The following is a 21,865-nucleotide window of genomic DNA, read 5'->3' on the forward strand; positions in this document are numbered from 1 at the left end:
AAGTGGATACTGGATGACAAGTTAATCATATACAAACGAAATTTAATAAAAGAAAATACATATGATAACGAAGGTGCCCTGGACCTCTATTGCGGGAATATGGAGGCCTGGCCGATTATTACTACATAATTACCATACACTGTTAATTAACTGTTAGCTCTGTGTTTTTTCCGCTTGGTAAGACTTAGGACCATTACTGTTCGATCCCAATAGTTCATAGATTTGAACTGAACTACAAAAATGTGGATCATGGATAGAGAAGTGGAGTCACTCTGTTGCATGTGTGAAGATTCACCGATCTCAAATTCAGGAAAGATAGCGGCACTGTGAATTGCTTTACCAACATGTTCGACAGCTGACCTCCTCTATCAGTGATTTAGATGGATAAAAACATTTAGGGCCTACAGGAACTCATAAAGTTAGTGGTATATTTTCTAATTTACCATGATATTTAAAATGCTATTGTTCTAAGGGTGTCCCGATTTGTTCTTTTGGATGGTTCCTTGTCCATTTTGTTACTCAACTGTGGAATAATAAATAATAATGAATATAGGTCTATACCGGTAATAATAAAAAAAAATTATATATCTTCTTTTTTCCGAGATGTTCCAGTCGAACCAAGCCACTACTCTCTATAGAGTTCAAATAATAATCTTTGGCCTATAACCTACTTCATCTTTCAAACAAATTAATTCAATTTTTGGCTAAACTAGTGCTGAAGTAGTTCCCCGCTTATATACATGTTGCATATACGAATCTGTGACAGGTTAGATTTGGTTAGTTTAGGGTTTTGTTACGCCATGCATATATTTGTCTATGATGCATATACGATCAACTGTATCTACATAAAAAGAAACCCTTATAAATTCAACAATTTTCACTTCCGAAATCACCAGAACTACTTCAGCGCTAGTTTCGCCGCTTTATTTACATAGGAATATCTCTTCGAATTGTTAACAAGGCTGAGATCACTCTTAATTTTACTGGATGTGATGCCCCTGGTTTTATAAATTTGGACACAAAGTGTCTTGCAGCCCCTCTGAAGTTGGCACCTACGTTTGGTGATATTTATTTGCATATCACGAGATTCGTAAGTTGGTTTACAGTTGAAATATCCAGAACTACCTCAGCGCTAGTTCTTGCCGCCCTTCTGAAGTTGTAGATGGAATATTGTGTTAGCCAAGTTTAATATCAATACTACCACCAGAAATTAACTCTTAATACATATAGCCTATCAAGACTTATGAGGAAATATTCTGGAATACAATTATACGAAAATAACGTTTGACTTGGATAACAGGGTCTGGAGTAATAATTGTGAAATCTATCAATGCACTATTATTATAATTGCGTAACTTGTATCACCGAAATGTAAATAATATATGATCGTGACGAAGGTGAATCTAGAATGCGGTGAATAAAACAATTTTTATGCTTACAACAACGAGTTAGATACTATAGAGAGGACAAAGATCTCAGAAAGTTGAAGAAAATTGAACATTGGTCCGCCATGTTTCGGTTAGTCAAAATAAAGGGGCGTGGCTCGGATGTTGTAGGAAATGACTGTGATGAAGTTAGTATTATTGTGAATTGAGTTACATATTAAGACTATGTTAATAAGTAAAAAGTAAAATACACACAAAACTTTACGTTTTATAACAGCTGTAGGCCTATGTTTTATTACTTTCACTAAATATAGCCCAGATATTAAATGACAAGCTATACTCGATGCAACCAAAGCAAAGCACCTAAAGACGGATGAATTTAATCGGGAGAAGAAAAATAAATAATTTTTTGACTTCGTCACAAATTTAATTACCTTACAGCTAGTCTAACCTAATATGAAATCATGTAATTCAGTGCTCACCAGGTGATTTCAAGAGAGACGACGTATGTAACTAATAGGAGTAAAATATAGTAAAGGTAGTGGCGAAAATAAAAAAAAATATCCAGTAATTAAGTTATTGAGAAAAATTCATTTGAAATTGGAATTAACACAGAGAACTTTTGAAAACTGAAATTATTAAAACTACAAATAATCTCTTAGCATGCAACATAATAATTAAAGAATGACACTAATAGAAAGTTACTCACGATCATATCTCACCACATTTATTGAAACGATAAGATACTTACGATTAACATTGTTATCAGAAACAACAGGACCCACAGCTAGGTACACTTCTTTTCGCGTGATGGAGACATCATGTAGTCTAATATAGTTTGAAACAAATATTGTCGCGTGATGGAGACATCGTGTAGTCTAATATAATTTGAAACAAGCATTGATCTCATACGTGTCTCGCAACTAAGCAGAGACTTTTGCAGAATAAAACTGTTCTTACATTATTTTGAACAATAATCACAAATTGTGTGTGATGCAAGTGCTATCTTTCCTCTTTGATAACAAAAAGAGCCCTAACGCATTAATAAAAAGAAAGTTGGAGTAGGCCCTATAAACACAATAAATACTAAACTCTTCATGGTACAAACTTATTAATACAGATATTTCGCTTATGCTGTCTGTCTTATCTTATAATTCTCTGCGGCAATGGTACCTGTATTGAGAGGGTTTAATTATCCAGCAACGAATATTATGATTTACGGTACATTTCATTTAAATCCGAGGGAATGAGACATTTTTGGAAATTTTAAAGTCTTAATTATTACTTTTTCATTTATAAATCAGCTTTTTACAAAACCTATAGCGAAATGTTTAAATTAAATATTGATGTATCTGAAAAATATAATACATGTACCAACTCGTTACAGTGTGCCTTTGATAAGCACTCCTTGCGGAGGCTGGCGGTACTATAGACGCCATGTTTTTTAGGGAACGATCCATAGTACTGTTGGCCTCCGCAGGGAGCGCTTATCAGAGGTCTTTAGCCTCTCTATAGTATCTAACTCGTTGATTGGACCTCACGTGAAAATGTCGTCTGCTAACGAAAATCTGGCAACGGAATCACGGAGACAGTGTAGCCAAACTTCCCAGTTCCTTTGGTGTACCACGTGCATTACGAGTCGGATTTCATACCAGCGTCATTAGCTCGTGCTTTCTTAAAAACAGTAATTTTAATTACTAATATTGTTTATAGTGTTATCGAGAAATATATACAGTAGTTATTTTAAACATATCGGTGACAAACGCTGAACATGCTTTGAATCTCGCGCCACTATGTGGCAATAGAGCTCAGAAAGCGAGCAACAGAACTTTGCTTCCGGTTTAGTCGGTTCATAACCTGGCTTTTAGTCAAAGAGTTTGTAATATTATAAACTCTTTGCTTTTAGTATATACATTATGTTTGAAATTTGAAAAGAATTCATATCATGTAAAGGAAAAATCATTCTTTGCCAAAGTCGTAAATAATTTTGGCCACTATGGTGTTGTATTTTGGTCCTGGGAAAGTTATTAATATTTTACGAAAATACTCACAGCGGCCATAATTATTTACCTCTTTCAGATCATATAAAGAAAAATCAATCTTCAAAGTGGTAAATAAGTATAGCCACTTTGGCGTTGTGTTTTTGGTCCTGTGAAAGTAATAATTAGTCTTATAAGAAAATACTCACAGTGGCCATAATAAATTATTTACCGCGCTCTGGATGTGTATCTAGGGAAAGTTTGATACATGAAAGGAAAATGTCCCTCCCATATCTGGTCACTCTGTTTAATGGCAGTGTTTTGTTAAATAGATTGCTAATTGTAGGAAAGGTTAGTGCATATTGAAACATAACCTTTTGGCATGTGATTTTGAAAGTTGTTGAGTATTTCATTACAAACCATTTAGTTAGATTATGATAACGTGTCTGATCTTTCACTTATGTCGTTTTTATGCGAATCACTTGCCACCAATCTATCTTCTCATCAAATCCTACCTCACCTTATCTCTGATAGTGTGGCTGTTTATCACTAATCTTATTTAATCATCAAAATTCCCTAACTTTGTCGTCATTGACAGTAGAAGTATTTGTTACTAGTGGTATGGAGGAGGGACAAGGTTAGGAAAGGAAACCAAATGTTTCGTGGTAAGAAAGCAAAAGTGAATGTCAGACCCATTATTTTTCAGTACATCTCCTACATTATTATAATTTTACTTTTGCGTTATTGTCATATTTCTGTGATATGAACTTTCATAACCAGTTATTTCTTCGAAGTAAACAATTACCGAGTACATTACTGTACCTTTTTAGGACAATTGGATCATCCGCCGAAATATAAATCTTAGGCGGTTACTTCTAGATAACTTAACTCTTTTTCAGTATAATTTGAATTCCGTAAAACCCCAACAATACAGGGATCAAGTCCTTCCTAAATTACCGTACCACTGTTTGATTTATAACATTTATGACTTTTAGAAGAAGATTAATTATGGTATGTAGGCTATGAAGGATATATCGTATTTCTGTACGAGAGCGCTATTAAAGGTAGGGGATCATAATTTATTTACCTACTCGTCTTCTAGTCCAGTTACACATACCGACAACGAAATAAAATTTGAGGGGTGACACCAATTTGGAACCGAAATAAGTATCGAAAGGTGCTTTGAAGTTGGTGAATGGTGGAGAGGCGGGATCGCTGAGGCAAGGTGGAAGGAATGGCAGGCAGGGAGGGCCAGCAGAGAGGTAGGATCGTTCAGGTGAGGTGGAAGGCGTGGCCAGCAGGATCAGGGGACAAGTGCAGACATAACAAGACAGTAACTGATATTAAATACGTCACTCACATCTTACACTAATAAGTTAGCCATAGATTACACATTTATTTACTAAAACTACCGTATATAGGCCTACTATTAACACACTTACTTCAATATTTATTTATTTATTTATTTATTTCATCCACTCAACAATGTAATTACAGAGTAGAGAATAGTGATAATAACAGTAGTAGTAATGGTAATTTAAACTTAAACAGTTATAATCCAATACTACTCAACAATAGATATCAAGCAAATACAACATGAAAATATCGGTAAATAAAAGCAAAAGCATTTACAGTATAAAAGAAAACTTAGATTATGTGAAGAGCTCAAATGCAAAACAAGTTATATCCCCAGAAAAATTTTCTCAGAAATGAGCAAAATGTGCCACACAATATATTTACGGTGTATTTTATAATTCTTTTCCATCATCCAATTCCTTCTATAGTAACAAGATTTTAGAGCAAATATTGACCTTCAATATTCTTCCTTCATGAAATTATTTAAATTTAAAAAGTGGATATGACTTGATTTGCAAAGATCTGCGTGTATAATCGTGATGTGAGTAGATATTAATTTTGAACTTACTAGTACTGTAAAATATTTAACAAAGAATATCGTCGTCGTCGTCCCTGCAATAACTCCTATGTGCAAAATATAAACATTTTCAGTAGGCAGAAAAAAACACATTTATTCATCCTATGGCCGTACATAAGATACTGTGAATTCTTACATTTTCAAAACTAAGAAATATAATTACATATAGGAGATTTTATTATTTTCTGTATCATTATTTAAGTTATTTAATAGAGCAAAAATCTGAAAATCGGTAAATATGCCACATAGGATTATTGCAGGAACAACGACAATATGATTATCAGTTCAAATTATACACATTATTATTTTCATAATATTTTACAAAATTACTGAAAAACATAACATTTTTTAAGATTGTCTGCTGAAATTTTCACATGAATAAAGACATAATTTTTTGAGTACCAATGAAAATTATACAGGGACTTCTCTTTATTTTTACTTCAATTTTTATTGCACCTGAGTTTTTTAATGTATTTCACTCTCACTCCCTCTACTAGTAAACTTCTAACCGTTCCCCACACAGAACCAAGCGTATACAGTCAAAGTCGCCTTACGGTCATAGTAAACACAAACAGTACTGAGTTAGTGAGTATAGTACGTTCCAGAAATATGTTCGCGTTTCCCAGTGACGAAAGAGCTTTCAATATTGAATCATATTTTCGCACAGGTACTGTAGTTCATTTGCCTACGTCGCATCCCGGTTTCTCCCACCCACTTCTGCTCGCCCCTCTAGTGGCTGGGCTGTCTTAGCTCTTTACTGACAACATTAATTTCTGTTAGGAATTGGACGTCTACGTAATATTATACAACTGTTTACAATAACTTACATAAAAGAGCCTCGTTAATTTATTAAATGTCAAGTGATTTCCCTCCTTTCTATGACCCTGCGACAAAACCACTTGGACGGACAGTAGATAGCATGTCTGAGTAATTTTTTCTTTCTGGATCAGGCACAAGCGAAGATTGAATTTACAGTACGTAAGGTACTCTTTTATAAAGTAGACAGAATTATTTCAACATGAGTTACTAGCACAAAGGACGAAACTGGTAATTGGAATTAAGTATAATAGTCTATAGTGCGATAATATGCAAAAAAAAAAAACTGAAGCCTGTATCGAAATGAACGGCCACTATTTTCAAAATTGTGTTTAAATATCCATATTATGATTATTTTTCAAGTTAACTTCATTATCTATATTGTACGCTAATGTGCTGTAGACAGTATAATGTACAGTGCATAATGAATAAGTCCGAATGGATAGCTCAGTTCGTGAGTAAAAACACCTATTGTTAATACAGTAGGCCTACATATTTTGATTAAACAAAAACCTAATGAAAATTATCAAACTGAAAATCGCGATATTTCCTAGTTTACGTAAATTGTTGAACTACTTTTCTTCCCTCCTATACCTAGTAAAGTGATCTGTTTGTATTTTACGCCAGTATCATGGAACTCCAGTCATGGAAGGGGGTAGCAAACGGTGTTTCCAGTTCTCAACCGTTAATCCAAAGGTATAGCCAGGTTAATATTAGAAATGTTAGTAAAAACAAAATGATGTCCCTGTACACATAGTTGTTATCATTGCAAATTATATACATTTTCATAAAATACAAAATTATTGAAAAATATAACACTTTTAAGACTGCGTGCTGAAGTTTTCAGAAGAATACAGATCTAATTTTGGATACATTTTTAAAATGAGTAACTAAGGAAGTTCTTTCCAGACTTTAACCAATATTCTGTTCTTTTGGGGAATTTCTACACATGCTCTACAGGAATTTCAAAATCAACACAATTACAGTTCTCATTGGCTTCATCATGGTCTTCCCTAGCTGCTGGCGTTGACTGCTGTCATTTGGAGTAAATGAACACAGAGTCAACATGATTACTGAAAATAGTGTGGTACTATTTAAAGAAGCAAATGGATCACTATACCTGGCTTTCTTTCTTCTTTGCCTCCGTGTTTCATTACGTTTCCTCTTCCTGGAACCCACGTTTCCTTCCCCAACTGTCACCATATCTTCCATATTTTCCGTTCTCTTGCCACTCACATAAATACAACAAATTCAGTTTGACTGTTACAACGGTAAACAACAATTAAAATTATTTAAAGTAGCCAAATTTAAAAAAAATCTGTTGTACATTACGGTAATAAAATGAAAGAATGGATATAACTTAAACTGAAGCAAACAGCTTTTTGGATATAACTTATTTTCAGTCAAACACATTTTTTTTATCATCCTGTCAACTTTTTCTGTACAGAATACCACACATATAGACGCAGGAGACCCCTAAAGTAGCAGTAGCAGCAAGAACTGATTTAAAAAAAAATAGATATAACTTGTTTTGCATTTGAGCTCTTCATATAGTAAAGTAATAGAGCAAGTGATGGAATGCAAGTAACTAGTCACAGATTAATAACATAATACAATAAATGAAGAGGTATTAGGTCTACGTTAAGTCCACAATGTTAACGGAATTAGGGGTTGAGATTGATAATGATAATTGATATGAAATAATTTAAGAAAGAAGACCAAAACTACAATATACAGGCCAGTTGAAGACCTATTTATTAGCAAAATACTTATGGAGTGTTCTGAAAGCTACTGGTATTTATTTCTCTCAAGAGTGTGGCTCTATCCTGAAGGATGTCAATATTGCTCAGTTTATTATAGGAGAAACAGGTTCTAAGAAGTGGAGAGTACTTATAATAACATGTCCTAGCATAGTTTATATTAAATGAGGCACTCAGAAGCAAAGTAATATAAGTGACATTTTTTTTTAAATTGAGATAAGTATATATTCTAAATCTTTAACGTTACTTCTGTTCAGAGAAAAAGTAATATAAGTGCAGTTCCAGTCAGTGCTGCTCCATGTTGGCCTTACACTTGTATTACAATGCATACAGAGTTTTGATTGAGAGGCAAACTAATACAAGTGCGTTGTTTACATATTGTTGTTCGTTTCTTCTGTGTATGACTAATTCATTTGCCATAATGGAGAGAGGTAATAGATTACATATTCGAAACATCTTCGTGGAAGGCCTGCACACATTGAGCTGGACCAACTATACAGTGATCCAATAAGGATAACTTTTGCTAAGTGGAGAAACTTGCAATAGCTAATGAAATTCATCCCACTCATACACCACTCTTTCTTTGATGACCTGAAGCATTAGGATGGGCCTATAATAAGGACTGTAGGACGTGGAAAAGTGCGTGGAAGAGGAAGTTGAAGGAATATTCGCTGTAGGAACACTACAGATGCACTTCATGACAGAAACATAGATGTTTCAGCAGAGAGAGATGTGACTTCATTAGATGAGGCTAGTGACGTAATGAACAGCGACTAAGGCTGTATTTCATTTAAAATTTGACATTTTCTTAGCCCTCTTCTTTCGGAGTATCAAAAACCACATCAACTGTTGCCCTAGAATTTGAATATAATATTCAACCAATCAGACACTATGTATTAAAAAAAGATCTAAAAATACATTTAAAATTGCAAGCCTCATCCAAGCCGTCCGCCTTACCATACATGAAGTGTATCTGTGCCAGCTCTTGATTTGAATACATGTTGCACAGTCTAACGCCTACACAACACTGAATGTAACCTTCGCCTCAGAATGAACTGTCAGAGTGCCCTCTTAATGTCTCCTTTGACAGCAACGACCTGCAGAAAGAAAAATGTTCCGGTGAATTTCAATGTTGTGAAGGCCATAACTCGGAAATGAAGCATTTCCAGACACATGTTGTAATGAACTATTTTGATTGTCTACATGTGGGAAATACATACCTGAAATTATGTCCCGTAGTTTTGAAACACCCTGTATTGACTACACCCCAACTGTGGCTACTAGCAACAGGCGTCTATAATGAACACCGTTCAAAATACCTCTAATTTACTATGAAAAAGAAGAACTGAAAATACTACAGTGGACTGTAGTTGACTTTATGTTGTCTGCAAACAACTGGACACATTAAGAAGATTGACTGATTGATTCTTTCGGTATATAGACACATTTTTTGTTATAATATGATAATAAGAAAGCTCAAGTGCTGTTAAGACAGAAATGTTTCAATGTTGTAAGCAATGTCCTTGTTCTTGTTTTAAATAATATAAAAATACTGAAAACCCTTGCACTTATATTACTTTTCCACAAAAATATTTTCGTGGCAAAATAATACAAGTGACTTTAGGACCCTATTTTACCTAAACTGTTTTAGAATAGATAATTTCTATTTAGAAATTAAAAAATATAGGTACCAACATATACAACTGTAAATTTACAGCAATATAGTCCTGTAACAGAGTTTTTAATTTCTGTTTCAACTTCAAAGTTACTTATCTCAAAATTTACTAAATGTCACTTGTATCACTTTGCTTCTGAGTGCCTCAAATGTTTTACTGGTCCTATATTGTGGTGGATACAGCGATGCTGCATTATGGAAAGAATGGTGTACACAACACTTTTTTCATTTCATTTATTGTATTCCATAGATCTTACATTAGCATTGAAGCTTATGTCACACTAGTTAGAACATGCATTTGGAATGTAGTATTTAAAATTGAACCAGGGAATGCAATAGAACCACGTTTTTATGTTTAGATAGAACTTTTCATTTTCATTTTTTTTTTTTTTTCTGTGTCTTCTGCATGGATCAACACCACGTTTAGTACACCTTGTTTTTGGAGATCATTTGCAGTTTTCTGTATCTCATCGCCTGTGTTTTTCTTTTGGCACCTTTGACACCAAATGATTCTGTCATCGTATCAGATGTCAGGTAAAATTATTTCCAGTGCAGAACAACTTTCAGTATGACTGGGATCTCTAGGAAAGCTGTATTTGGATATGAGGTAGTGTGTGGCAATGCAACAACTCAACTCCAACTTCGACATAATGTATGCTAGCGTTCCTGCAGAAAAGCCATCAATTATGAACAGACACATAGAAAACTCAAGTAAATATTGGCCATCACCTCTTCTTCCATCTAATGCTCACCTTGTACATTGCTTCATTGTCATCCATTCTATTTCCTTTCATATTTTTATTATATTCCCCAATAACACGTGTGCGGGCACATAAATATTTTTCTTTCTTATGTTGAGTATTGGCGACAGAATTGATGGGATATGTGCTATGGCTGGTGGAAGCGGTGGTCACTGTGGAGTTTTCCAGTCGCCTTGTGATGTTGATCCCACTTTTCCTTGCTGCTCATAAAGTCATAATCTTCTCTCTCATTTCTTTAGACATGGATTTTGAGGGTGTAAACTGACATTTTACAGGCAGGTGATTCTCCCAAGTAGTTTGGTTATACCATAACCTTGTTGCTTTACATGTATCAAAATGTCATTGAGGTATGCAGGTTGTCAAAATAAAACTTATAGGGTGGATTTTCAGAGTTTTCTGAAAGTGAGTCAATCATTTGCACTAATGGTGCTGCAGATTTTTCAAATACTTCTTCATTCACTCATTCCTCCGTGGATCTGGTCCTTGTTATATCTGAAAGTCTATGAGTACCATGCTTTGTACCCAATAGGAATGGTATGTGAAAAGTGTGACCGAAGTTTTCCCAACATACTTATTGAATTAAGCTGTATTTGGGACTATATCCAAAAGAAGACAGACAATCATGACAAAGAATATAGTGCGCGGAAATTACGATATTGCTTATGGTATGGTTATGAACCTGAACAGCAACAATTACTGCCTGAGAGAAACAAATAGGAAAATTCAAACATCTGCTCAATGGAAACTACAGGTTTCCATGCACCACAATAAATACAAAAGCTCCTCCCCCAAAAAATTAATGTAGTACCTATAAAATAAAATTTTAATTATGGGTAGTGGTGTAGTCCACCACTGTGGAGTAGCATGCCTGACCATGAAACGAGTGGGCTTGGGTTCAAATCCTGGTTGGGATTATTTCTGAGGTTTTCCCTCAACCACTTGAATCAGAATTGCTGGGTAACTTTCGGCGTTGGACTTCGGGCTCATTTCGCCTTCATTAGCTTCAATTCATGTATCATCTTAATAGTTTGAGTTCGACCAGGAGATCGTGACAGAAGTGGTTCCAGGATCCGCCTACAGGTGTCATCTGTCTAGGAGAGTTGCACAAATCCCAGGGAGCCGTAGGGACTTCTAGAGTAGACTATGGCAGACCGGAAAGTGTAGCTCCTATTGATAGTTGGCATCTTGGTTTGTCGCTGAATCTGCGGTGCGCGATTTTCGGGCCAGAGGATGCAACAGAACGCAAGTACGTGAATTTCGAACAGATACTATTGGTCTGAGGAGGCATCATATTAACAGGCAGACGGAGAAGCGTTTCTGTTCATGCAGACTTCGTAAGAACTGGATGCCGTAGCCGAATTGATAAGGTGGCACCAAGCATTGAATCACGAGCTTAAAGAGCAGTCCTAAGGACTTCAAAATCATCCCAATATAAGGAGGTTGTACAGTAAGCCTAAGGCTCCAGTGCTTGCCTACGGGTCCTTATCACAAACAATAAATGTGTATTGTACCAAAAAGTAAATTAAACAATGTTTGGTTAAACTTGTTGTCTGTTACTTTTGTTATTGTTTGTTAAATTTGTGTGTCATGTTATATTGGAAGTATGAATTTTTATTTTCAGATACTTCTGAATTGTTCAGACTGTGGAATAAGTTTCCTGTATGGCGACTTCTTAATAGTATGTGATTTGTTATCATGAGACACTTCCATCATTTTTTTGTGTGAGAAGAATGATGCACTTATCTTTCAAGGTATTTTTATATTAAAATTTAAATTACGTCATATACCTGATGAAATAATTGCAGTAACTTCTTTAAGTTTAAGTAAGATTTAAGACTCTCATGTTGTTCAATAGGTGCAAACTTTTGGAGGTTTTTACACTATATCGTAGATTCAGAAATATCCAGTGTTTAGAAGTTGCATATTTGCTCCATCATCAGCGAAGTTAAAAGAAGATGTTTCTATCTGTTGGACCTGTTATTACAATGTGCTTTTTTTTAACATTGATTTTTTTAGATTTTTGCCAAGACTTGGTAATGGGTACAGTATACAGCATAGGTTGCCCTTCCCCTGTCATTCCTGATAATGGAACCAATATATACACCCAAAATGTGAGATGTATTTTTGATGTAATAACTTCACACCAACATATTTAAATGTTTCCTTCTTCACATAAGGAAACAAAGAATCATATCTTAAACATGATGTGAACCCACTACCATGTCTTAATACAGCATCATGACAGTGAAAAATTTTTATTCTACACCATAATATGGTTGGTTTTAGTGAAATGGCTTTATGATTAATTTTGTTTTGTTTATATCATGCACATTGTGCTCAGTAATCCATACATATATATATATATATATATATATATATATATATATAATATGGTTAGTTGGCATCAAATATTGAGCAGTTGATGATGACGTCATTCACTCTTTTACATTCAAATATTTAGCAAGAAGACTGGAAAATTGAGCAACATTTGGACAGTGAAGTTGATCTTGATCCATATCTTCATTAAGTTTAGTCTACAAAAAGGCATGTAAGAGCTTTTGCAATACCAGTTCTGTGTAAATATTTACTCTTGGTAGTATGTTGTTTTCTAATCTTGGATTACGAAGGAAATCAGTTCTAGAGTGTTTTAACATGTTTTGAGAAACTTAATAAAACATCTATTTTTCTTTCATGAAAATACGAGTAATTGATAATGGAACCCTATCCAGTGATTGATGCTACAATTTTTATTGAGTAATGAGAGAATTAGCATTGCATTTCAATTAAAGAAAGCTCTTCATCTTCTTAGATGCTAGATATGATGAACAGTGGTGGAATGAGAGTGGCAAAATTGACCAAACTACTCTGAAACTATGTACCCTGTAGTGTACTGTATTTTTCATTACAAATTTCCATGATTTGTAGAAAATAGATCCAAGTTCCTTTGGGAAAATGCCAATAACTGTCATCTATGATTCTAGAGAGATCTCGATAAATTATAATACGTAGTCCTTTATTTCTCTGTTTCCTTACATTTTTCCCCTTGGTTCCCATTGGCATGTTACTTGAACATATTATTGATTATATGAAGTAGCTATGTACACTAGAACACAATACGAATACCTACATGTTCAGCATTACTTGTTATTTTTAACAGAAAGTGATCGTGTCTTTGTCAGTTACAATAAGCTTTTCTGTTTGAATTCCAGATTATAAGGAGACTATATTTTGTTGCAACACAGCGTGAATTTTGTTCATCTAAGCATAGTATATTTGAACAGTTTTCAAGAAAATTTAGGACAATGGCAACTTCATCACATAGCAAGATAATAGGCGTCTGCCAGATGACAGCAACAAATAAAAAGGAGGACAACATACAAGTGTGTTCAAAATTGATTAAAGCTGCAAAGGATAAAAATTGTGAAGTACGTATATGTATATGAAAAATTGTTTCCTAAGTTAGTTTTTTTTGTGTGTGTGTGTGTGTGTGTTTGCGTGCGTGCATGTTTTTTACATGCATGTGCACACACACACACACACAGAGATATATATATATATATATATATATATATATATATATATTAGTGTGATTCGAAAAAATACTTTACAACCTTGAAAGCTTTGGTAAGGCTTACATAATTGGTTTTAATGTCATTTGATAGCACAACACATCAAGTTTTAGTTTTTTAGTACAGAATTCTATCGCGAGTGCTAGCGGAGTTCATTTCACAATGGCTGCTTTCACAGATGCAGAGTGTGCTCACTGTGTGTTTTAATCATAATAAATGTCATATTTACAAAGTAATAATTTATTATATAATACACATTAAAGTAATAACTATAATTAAAAGCAACACAAATACAAATATACAAAACTTGGGACTTAATCATAGAAAACTACAGGTTGGTCGATTTCGGCTATAAGTTCTGTTTGCAGTGTGTCTTGAAGTCAGGACATTTCATTTAGCAGTCTGGAGTTAATTTCAACCAACGCGTCCTTCATGAGAAGACATCCTTCTCGAAGTCAGGATCTGGAAAAGAGAAAGTAAAATTTTTGAAGTAAGGCATTCTTTTTCTATTCAATTATGACAATTTTCAATAAATTCGTTCATACTGTAAAAGCAGTTTTTGATTAAAATTTTGTAAAGGGCTTTCTTAAATTTTTGATGTGCAGATATTTCTTTAAGATAATTTGGTAGGCCATTATACGTAAGAAGACCATGAATGAAACTGTTTTTATATAGAGTTGTGTTAAAACTTTCAATAAAAATATTATCTTTATTTCTTGTATTGTGCTGGTGTGTGTCTGAATTAGTAGGAAAGCTATACAAATTATATTTGATAAAATTTAAAGTTTCATAAATATGAATACAGGGTAATGGCAAGATATGTAATTTTTTGAAGAATGGCCTGCAGCTGATAGTTTGAGATACTTGAACTATGGCTCTAATAGGTCTCTTTTGTAGTTTAAATATTTGAATTGCATTAGGTGAATTACCCCAAAAGATTATACCATATGTTAGGATAGAGTGAAAGTATGCAAAGTACAATGTGCGAGCAGATTCAATAGATGGTGCTCTTATTAGTAATCGCAAGGCAAAGCAATTTTACTTAATTTTTTCCCTAGTTCCTGAAGGTGTACAGAGCATTTTAAATGTTCATCTAGCCATATACCAAGAAATTTTGAATTGTTTCATTTTTATATTCTATGACCGGCCACTCAGAATAATTGTTTTGTGAATGATGAAAAGAAATGGCTATGGTTTTCGACTTAATGATTACCAATCTGTTTCTCTCAAACCAGTCTGTTTGAAGAAACAAAATCTGCGACAAGTCTTTTGTTATCACTGGTTGTTCTCTTAGCCATACCAAATCTCCAGGACGTCCATGTGTTGCTGATGCAGTCGTGAACAAGTGGGAGATAGCTTTGTTCACAGTCTTTCGAAATGAACACTGCATGCTTCTTGTGAGACTGGAGTTCCACAACCAACCATTTGGCGCATCTTACAGAGACGTTTGCACTTGAAGTATACTGATTTACGATGGTGCAACACATTACTGCAGTTGTGGAAGTGACGCTGAGTAATATGCTGAGTCAAGTTTGGAAACTAATTGACTTCAGATGAGATGTTTGCCATATGACCAATGACAGTTACATTGAACAACATTGAATGTTTATGTGTAAACTTGATGTCTTCTGCTATCAAATGACATTAAAACTAATTATGTATGTTTTCTCAATAAATTTTTGTTAGCTTTCAAATTTTTAAAGTCCTTTTGAATCATCCTGTACACACAGACACGCTCACACACACAGTGTTTCAGAAATCAACTAAAGAAATTTGTCTGAATATAGAGGTGTTGTAGACAAGCAATTTGAAATAGGGAACTAGGGTTTCCGACAAAAAATATTTTGAGTTATCAATTGTTAAAGTAGTTTACATTTGATACTCATCATAATCCAGTATTGAAATGAATATGGTATGGTTTCGGACCTTATTAGGAATTGAATGAAGCCCAACTGTTAAGAAATAATCAAATATATATATATATATATATATATATATATATATATATACTGGGTGTTCATTTCAAAGTGTGTCATGATGTCACTGTTGTGAGTGAGCGATTTGAAGTGAGTTTCAGCTTTTTATGTCAGAGAAGTTGCCTATTAATCAAAGCATTCAATCTGAACTTGAGAATGTGTACAGTATACTTGAACTTCGTAGCAACAGATGGCAGTCGGTACTGTCTGTGTGCTACCATTACCTCTTTCGAATTGTGTTTTGCTCGGGCAAGTCGTACGCAGGGTATTTGTTATCATTGGTTGCGTACAGCAGCATTCCACAATACAAATCAAATGCTCCGTGTCCATATTGACAGTTTAAGTTAATGTCAACAAATACAGTACGTAAATAATTGTCTTAAACCCTCTCCCCATATCCCGACAATAAGAAAAAAACTCACCCCAGTACGTGTTTTCAAACAGTTCACATTCCTGCCACTACTGGAATTACTGTACGTATCGGTAAGTACTCTTCAGAATGAACGCTGTACTTGCTATGCAACTTTTCTGGCACATAGGTAATATGCCTCTGTGGAAGTGTAGGAAGATTGAATTGTCTAGGCTCATGGGCTAGCCACATGACGTCATACAGCGAGCCATGACACACTTTGAACTGAACACTTTACCTTTTACAGAATCTATCAAATTGCCGGTAAATAATAAGACAATGCCAGTGCACTGCTTTTTGTTTCACCTTCATTCATTTTCGTTACTGTGCCTATTTTAGAAGGGAATTATCGGTATGAAGCTGTGGTGTAACAGATAACATGTCAGACCTCAGGCAAAGAGATAGGAGATTCGAGTCCCTTGGTGATAATTTTTTTTATCCCAAAACTTCTTTTATTGATGAGATCTCTGAATTTTTTCTCTCTGAACCACCGAAATATGTGTTGCAGTCTTTATTTACTATGCTTTCGGCAAGAGTATACTGTATAGTACTAGCCAGTTCAGTACAGTTCATTTGAGATCAGGTCAGTCCTATTGGGCTCCTATGGAGCTCATTTAGGTATTTGTTAGAAACGTGCTGGCCTTCGGTTGCAAAGGTGATGAGTTCATTACTTTTTTCTTTTGTGTTATTATTTTCATGCATTTTTGTCACATTTTAATGTTTAATTTGTACTGGTATGAAATTCTTAACTTGTCCAGAGTAATGGACATTCATTTCTCAAACTCATTCTTTCTTCACCCTTCTATAAACAATTATTGTCATTATCACGTACATTACGAAATAACTAGAGCTGATTTTTTAATGTTACTGTACAGCACAAGTTTAAAGTTATATAAATTAAGTTCCTGCTGAAATTTGAACGTTCGACCTCATTCTCTGACAGCAACTATCTACAATGTTTGATTGTGCCACAGAGTCATAGGAATATTGTATCCGGCACATTTTCAAATGCACCACTATGCCATGTGCATATTCAGTCTGTGGCGTACAGACCCAAAATATATTTCACGCCATTATATGCAAGTCTGAACTCGCAGACCTCAAGTTCCCTATCTCAAAATACAGTATACTTGCTTAGACCCCTTCACAACCCCCTTAAATTTCTTCAGATGAATTCTGAAATGTCCGGTTTATATTAGAATATTTCGCGAAAATGGTAAATGCAATCAATAACATGAATTCGTGAAACTGACCAGCCATCCATCGATTGAGGAAATTATTGCCAACATAGAATCAGGAATAAGGGGACTAGCAGTAGACACGGCAGAAGAAATCCATTGGGAGATGGCTAGAATTAGTCAACATGCCAAGTCTCCAAAAAACAATCTGACCAGCAAGGAAAGAGTGGCCTTAATATCACTTAAGGCCAACAAAAACATCATATTCCTAGCCTCAGATAAAGGCAATGCAACAGATAATCCTCGACACCAAGGATTATGAGAAGAAAGTCAGAGATCTTCTGGACCCAGGCACATACAGGGAACTGTCGCAGGATCCAACAGCAGTTATCCTCAAGAAAACTAACACTCTCATCAAGAATTGGTCTGTCCCAACTGACATACAATGCTCAATCAAGAAATCTGAAGCACTGCCACCAAGGTTATACAGCCTACTGAAAATCTACAAACTGGAAGTTTCACTCTGGCCAATTGTTAGCGCAATTGGTTTCCCAATTTGCGAATTGGCAAAATACCTCACCAATCTATTGAAACCATACATAGATAAGACGAGCTCCTACATCAAAGACTACCCATTTCATCGAGAAACTCAAGACTTTGGTTATACAACTGCAGGATATCCTAGTCAGTTTCGATGTGGTTTCTCTGTTCACTAGAGTGCCGGTCGGCGACACCATGGAACTAATCAGTAACATCTTTCCTGAAGACATTGTGGCTTTGTTGCGCCACTTGTTGACAACTACGTATTTCCAATGGAATCAGGTTTTCTATGAGCAGACAGGCAGGGTGGCTATGGGGAGCCCCTCAGTCCTGTAATCGCCAATTTCTATATGGAATTCTTTGAAGGGTGACCTTGAAGTCTGCGTTATTTAAATTTGCCTGCTGGTTTAGATATGTGGACGACACGTTCATGATCTGAAACCACGGAAGACAAGCCTTGGAGGACTTCTTAATCCACTTTAACAGCCATCATACACAGATCTAGTTCACTATGGAAACAGAGAATGATGGCCAGTTGCCCTTCTTGGATGTACTGGTCTGCAGAAAGGAGAATGGTTCTCTCTGTCACAAAGTCTACAGGAAACCCACAGACACATCGCTATTTACACAAAGACTCCCCAGACAGAAGCGGGTGATGATGAAAACTTTGTTCGACCGGGCCAAGCAGATTTTCGATCCACAACACCTTGATCAAGAAATCGACCACCTTATGTCTACACTGGAGGCCAATGGCTATTCTGCAAGAGAGATCAGAAAAGTCTTGGAATCTAGAAGCCATACACCACCCAGTCCGAGTCAAGACTGCACCAAGAGGGGCACAGTGTTCCTTTCTTACTTTAAACAGTTACCGATCACATCAGTAAGCTACTAAAACAACACAATCTGGAGACATTCTTCCTTCCAACGAAACAGACCTGCAGTTGGTTACATTCGGCCAAGGACAAACTAGTTCCATATGTAGATGAAATTATTGGAGATCATCAGTGGGTTTAAGGCATAATAGATCGACTATTGATCAGAATTTTTTTTTTTTTTTGTATTCAACAGACATTGTAGAAAAAATGGGAGTGTAAGGACATACTACATTAATTATTCATAGGTTTAAAAAAAGGCATATGACTCGGTTAAGAGGGAAGTTTTATATTATATTCTTGTTGAATTTGGTATTCCCAAGAGACTAGAAGACTTGCTCCCAGGTGTAAGTGAAGCCAAACATAGCAGCAATAATTCTTATTACAGCATTTTGAATCTATGGAAAATTGTGGTTTCCCACAAAAATTCTTGTGGCATTAACAAGATGGGTTTTTGTCATGCATGATCTATGTTTTGACTTTACAATTTTCATGCATAACAAAAACCCATCTTGTTAATACCCTCTGTCTAATGGCAACACAATCGTTGTCTCCAGATGTATATGTAGTTATATTGATGAAAAGTAATTTTGCCTGAGAACACCATAATAACACAATTTATTAGTCCGAAATAGACTTACGTGCAGTTATATAAATTTCACCAATCTATTTTCTATAATGTTAATTATCTTAAATTCCCTTTATGTTATAATAATAATAAATTTAAATTCCCTTTATGTTATAATAATAATAATAATAATAATAATAATAATAATAAATTTAGCTTCCCTTATGAAAAGGTTCCCAGATTTGACAAAGCGTATTACATATAATTTGGAAACACACCTAAAAGGTAAAATGATATACATTTGAAACGGTTAGGGAATCGAATATACAAAATGTCAGAAAAATTTACCACCTAAGTAGCGTTTGTGCTCATTTACAGTTAAGAAAGGGAAAAAAAATATCATCAGATAGGTTAGTATTTTAATGATGTTGATTGTTTTGGTTGAAGAAATTCTCAAGTAAATGTAATATTAAAAGACAGTTAACAGTACAATTTAAATGACCATCACTTTTACTCACAACAGTATGTTTAAAAATGACTTTATATGATAATAATACTATGTTCCAAGCCTTCAGTATTTTATTTTGTCCTATGTTAAATTTTTAGCATTTGAATACGTTTTAATTTAAAATAATTGTTTGTAAATTCCAAAGATTTTTTGTTATATTTAATTATTGAAAACATTACGAAATATATTATTATTTAACTATTATTGTAATGAATATATTAATATTGGCATATCATAAAAATACGAACTTTAACAACCAACAAATTTCATTGTAATTTAATTGAATTTTATTTTATTAAATATGTAAATTTAAAAGGACAAAGAGCTACCTAAACCCATTTACCAGAAATGAAGTATTGTGATTAAATAATTACGTAGCATGTATGTCTTTATGCTTCACGTTTATTTTTTTAATCATTGACATAGCATTATAAAATAAATTATCATCATCATCAATTTATTGCAGACTACATAAGAAATTCCTTCTGAAAACAACCGTTTATTGTGTCATGCATATTATGTACAGCTTAAAAGTGCAGCTATGTAGCATTTCTCCTGCAACAGGTGCAAATTAGCTCAGCTGTCTATGCTATCTCAACTTGCCCTCTGTAACAGCTTCTGTGCATTCACCTTGAGATGCTGATCTGGAATATGCCATTAGGAAAGTCAGGAAAACAGAGAGGGTTTGAAATTGAACGGGTTACATCAATTGCTTGTTTATGCTGATGACATGAATATGATAGGACAAAATCCACACGCCATTCGGGAAAACACGGGAATTTTACTTGAAGCAAGTAAGGAAATAAATAGGTCTGGAAGTAAACCCCGAAAAAACAAAGTATATAATTGTCTCTCATGACCAGAACATAGCACGAAATGGAAATATAAAAATTGGAAATTTATCCTTTGAAAAGGTGGAAAAATTCAAGTACCTTGGAGCAACAGTAACAAATATAAATGTCACTCAAGAGGAAATTAAACGCAGAATAAATATGGGAAATGCCTGTTATTATTCGGTTGAGAAACTTTCGTCATCCAGTCTGCTCTCAAAAAAACTGAACATTAGAATTTATAAAACAGTTATATTACCTATCTGTACTAATAACGGAGTTTGTCTATGTCGCCGAACTTTTGAATCACTCTGTATAGAGGCAGAAATATTAATGGTGCATCGAACTTATTCAATATTTAAAAAAAAAATCAAGGAATCAATGGTGAATACAAAAATTTCATTCGAAATATTTTTACAGACTTTGAGTATCTACTTTATTTAACTGGGCCAAGAATTGCAAAAGAAAACAATACTTTTAGAAAAACTGTATCAGTGGCAGAAAGAATAGCAGGTGCTTTGTGTTTTTATGTTTCAGGTGACTCTTTTACTAGTTTACAGTACTTACTTATAAATGGCTTTTAAGTAATCCAGAGGTTCATTGCCGCCCTCACATAAGCCTGTCATTGGTCCCTACCCGGAGCGACATAAATCCAGTCCCTAGCATCATATTCTGAATGTCAACTATTTTTCTCCGATAAGTAATAAATTGACTGAGAGATGATACAGAGATACGGAGGACGGATAACAAGGGGCACTGACTTACGGTACAAGAGGAGAAATGTATTTTTATACCACCCTATCTTAGGAAATTTCTAGAATTCATGACAATATCAATGGCAAACTGAATGGAAACTTCACAGGAACCTTCTGTCTGCATTAAAAACACATCATAATCACTTTAAATTGTCAGTAGTGCATTTGCATGTCATTAATGGTCAAGTTGTGATCTGTATTTAAGTTATGGATGTATTTATTTGAGATGTGCTTCTGATCCAGTATTACTCCTGACTCAGATAAATCAAGCTTGCCAACATAGATTGAGTTTTTATAGACAGCTGACGTCTTTTCTCCAGGTGAAAGGAACAATGAATGCTTCTGATGGAT

At 34.6% G+C, this 21,865-nt stretch overlaps 1 protein-coding gene across 8 annotated transcripts in view; it reads left to right on the forward strand.

The window, feature by feature from the left end:
- Positions 1 to 3,542: 3,542 nt before the first annotated feature.
- Positions 3,543 to 21,865, forward strand: part of LOC138707836 (deaminated glutathione amidase-like) — an 84,081-nt gene continuing 65,758 nt past the window's right edge. For 3 of the 8 annotated variants that reach the window (XM_069837809.1, XM_069837802.1, XM_069837808.1), the window contains exons 1-3: positions 3,752 to 4,029; positions 11,931 to 12,060; positions 13,519 to 13,734. In XM_069837809.1, the coding sequence (XP_069693910.1) occupies positions 12,040 to 12,060; positions 13,519 to 13,734 (237 nt within the window). In that variant the 5' untranslated portion in view covers positions 3,752 to 4,029; positions 11,931 to 12,039. Of the gene's footprint in view, positions 3,716 to 3,749; positions 4,030 to 4,090; positions 4,641 to 4,831; positions 4,973 to 11,930; positions 12,061 to 13,518; positions 13,735 to 21,865 lie in introns of those variants that run through there. The other 5 variants (XM_069837803.1, XM_069837812.1, XM_069837804.1 and 2 more) reach the window with 5 other exon arrangements.

This window comes from Periplaneta americana, chromosome 10 (genome assembly GCF_040183065.1).
Source record: "Periplaneta americana isolate PAMFEO1 chromosome 10, P.americana_PAMFEO1_priV1, whole genome shotgun sequence".
NCBI classification, from domain to species: domain Eukaryota; kingdom Metazoa; phylum Arthropoda; class Insecta; order Blattodea; family Blattidae; genus Periplaneta; species Periplaneta americana.